Source organism: Rhagoletis zephyria, unplaced genomic scaffold (assembly GCF_001687245.7).
Source record: "Rhagoletis zephyria isolate East Lansing unplaced genomic scaffold, Rhagoletis_zephyria_1.1 Rzeph_scaffold_41024, whole genome shotgun sequence".
NCBI lineage: Eukaryota > Metazoa > Arthropoda > Insecta > Diptera > Tephritidae > Rhagoletis > Rhagoletis zephyria.
This window is the reverse complement of record NW_016198079.1, coordinates 1-2751: the sequence shown is the minus strand read 5'-3', so window position 1 is coordinate 2751 and position 2751 is coordinate 1. Positions and strand designations below refer to the sequence as shown.

The 2751-nt window shown below is 44.4% G+C and overlaps 1 protein-coding gene across 1 annotated transcript; it reads left to right on the top strand.

Moving 5' to 3' along the window:
- Positions 1 to 1342: 1342 nt before the first annotated feature.
- Positions 1343 to 2662, top strand: LOC108354961 (uncharacterized serine-rich protein C215.13-like; the record flags this gene model as incomplete). Its single annotated transcript, XM_017606137.1, has 2 exons — positions 1343 to 1528; positions 1605 to 2662. Coding segments are annotated over exons 1-2 (1244 nt in total), but the record flags the coding sequence as incomplete, so codon positions are not given.
- Between the last annotated feature and the right edge of the window lie 89 nt (positions 2663 to 2751).

Below are 2751 nucleotides of genomic sequence, written 5' to 3'. Positions count from 1 at the left end.
AAGCCAATGGAGCATGATGCACGCTCAGTTCACCTTTGTCGGCTTTGGAACGCTCTTTCCTGAAGCGGTAATGTGCAAAGCTTTAAAAAAATTAATTATTTTTTAAATATTGCACATCTTTTTTTGTGTTTTTTATTTTTTTTCGCTAAAGCTCGGTTTAGGTGCCCTTTCCCGTTATGATCACCACTGTCTGTTTCACTTTTGGCGTGTCATCGGCCACTGTCTGGGCATTGAAGACCGCTTTAACCTGTGTGAGGGCAATTCCGACGAAGAGGTGGTGGAGCTCTGTCGGCAGATCTTTCACCTCGACTGGAAGCCCATCATTGAGGGTGGGCGCTCTGAAAGAGTGGGCCAGGCCATGGCGGAAGGCATTGCTTTGGGGATCTACCGCTTTGTTCCCGTGGTCACTTATCGGTCGCTGATGCACTACGCTGCGCTGCACTTTGATGGTTTGATTGACGGAAATGAAGAAGCGTACAGGCTGAACTCAACCGCTGAACGTGTCTACTTTTGTTTGCTCAGTTGGACGTTGAGGGAAATTCCCAGATGGCCAGTTTTATGCTGGGCACTCAGTCGGCTAGTCATTTTTCTACAAAAACTGGCCATTTGGTGGCGAAAGTTTCACGTGGCCACCTTGGCCTGGCGATATCCTTCAGCCAGCAGGTACAGCTACCACGGTGATTCTCGCTGTCCATTCATCATTTCAGACGTCAATTATCGAACTGCCTGGGAGCATCGGTTGACGTAAGGTGACTTTACTAAATAAAAAGTTTGTAATGCAAAGTTTTTCATTACTAAAGTACAATATTAAAGTAAAACGCATCAAATTGAAATAATCTGTAAAACAAAACAGCAAGAGACAAAAACAAAAAAAATGTGGTTATGTCAGCTGTCAAAAGAGGGCAGCATCAGTTGGCACGCTCGCTCCCCTGAGTATTTTGCCGCCAAAGCCGAGCCTCCATGCATTTTGCGTGTTTGTTTACAACAGCAGCCTCTTTTTCCTGCCACTGCTTGAGAAAACTCATCTTACCACCTTCTACTTTAGACTGACATTTCTGTGTTGCTGCCCGTTAGAGGCTGGTACACACATTTTTGGCCGAAGATTCTGCTGACGCATCTCACTCTATTTGTTTATTTTGCAGAAAAACTCACACAAGCACCTCTCTAGAGGATTCACTTGAGTGGACAGAAGCGTAAGCTATAAGTTTTGTTTGCTTTTGATTCTTGTTTGACTCAACTTGTTTTGTAGATTTCACTTTGCTCAATCTCACCTGTTGTTCTCTTTCTCTTAAAAGTGCTTGTTTTGGTGTGTTTATAGTGTGTCTCGCTAAAGTGTGCAGCCATGTCCCAGCCGCAGCAGCAACAGTTGCAACAGCAGTCAAAGATCACTGCTTTCTTCACCTCCCGAAACAGTGTCCTGGCCGACGAGGATAAGTCTTTGGTAGCAGTCAAAGATGCAAAGTCATCCAAACTGCAAACTTTTCCACCAGCTAAACTGCCCAAAACTGATGCCCAACATGTCACCGCCGTAAGTGCAAACTGTTGACTGTGTGTGTGTTTGTTGCGTTTTAGAAAACTAACCAAGTTTTTTTAACTGTTGATAGGATGGGACCAAGAAAAAAAGGCAGCGAAAGGTGACACAACCAAGTGACAACAAAGACAAACGTCTTACACCACCACTACTACCATCATCACCAACAACAGCAGAACTTGTGACGTTTTCTCAAAAAACGCGCTCTTCGAGTCGCCTCAACCGTACAGGTGACCGCGACCTGGCTGCATTTGAGAGCACACTTCAATCAGAAACCTTGACGCTTTCCACTATTACAAGTACACTTGATGAACCGGCAAACTGTCAATCATCATCAGCAGCATCGGAACTAGCTACTGCCCCAAAAAAGCGAGGTCGGAAAAAGCGAAAGTTGGACATCGACGCAACAGAATCACCACAACATCAGCAACTGCAGCACCTTTCTGAAATGCCCAAATCTGATAATGAAAACAAAGGCGCAAATCATGATGATGATGATGGCAAAAATCAGCCCGAATCTGAGAATACAAACGGCACAAACTCAACAACATTCAAAAAGAAGAAGGGAAATGATAAAAATGAAATGAATGCTGAAAATTTGGTAGCTGCAGACGTGGCTGATTCAATCACAACAACTACCGAAATGACACTAAAAAGTACTGCCTCTCTTCAACACCAGCTTACCAGTTCTGATGATAAACTAAAGCAGTTTTCATCTTCATCTTCATCCTCATCTTCATCATCCCATTCACAGTCAGCACAATGGCCGTCGATGGCCAGTTTCTATGGTTCACTAGACCATCAGAAAACTGCTACTAAAGCAGGTGTCACTTCTTCTTCTACACTAGTCATCGCCGCCTCTGCCACTACCACCACTACCACTTATCAACAAACAGCGCAGACTACACAACCGCAACCAGCAGCACTTATTAAAACAGGCGGAAAACTATTACTGACACCAAAAAGTCTGCCATCGTCAACGGTGGACCGACTGAGAACAAAACTTGCAGAAGCTGCTGCTTCTCAGTTTTCTGAAGCTGTTCAAGAGGATGCTGTTGTTGTTGCTGAAAGTAACACAGCTAAAGATGACGATGATGATTCTGCTACAGAAATTGATGAGCCAGAAAAATCGTTAGAACCATCCCTGCCACCAAAACCTTCTTCCAAAACTCGCCAGAGTCGTCGTGGACGCAATTTGAGAAAGTCGACTCGTTTAGCGA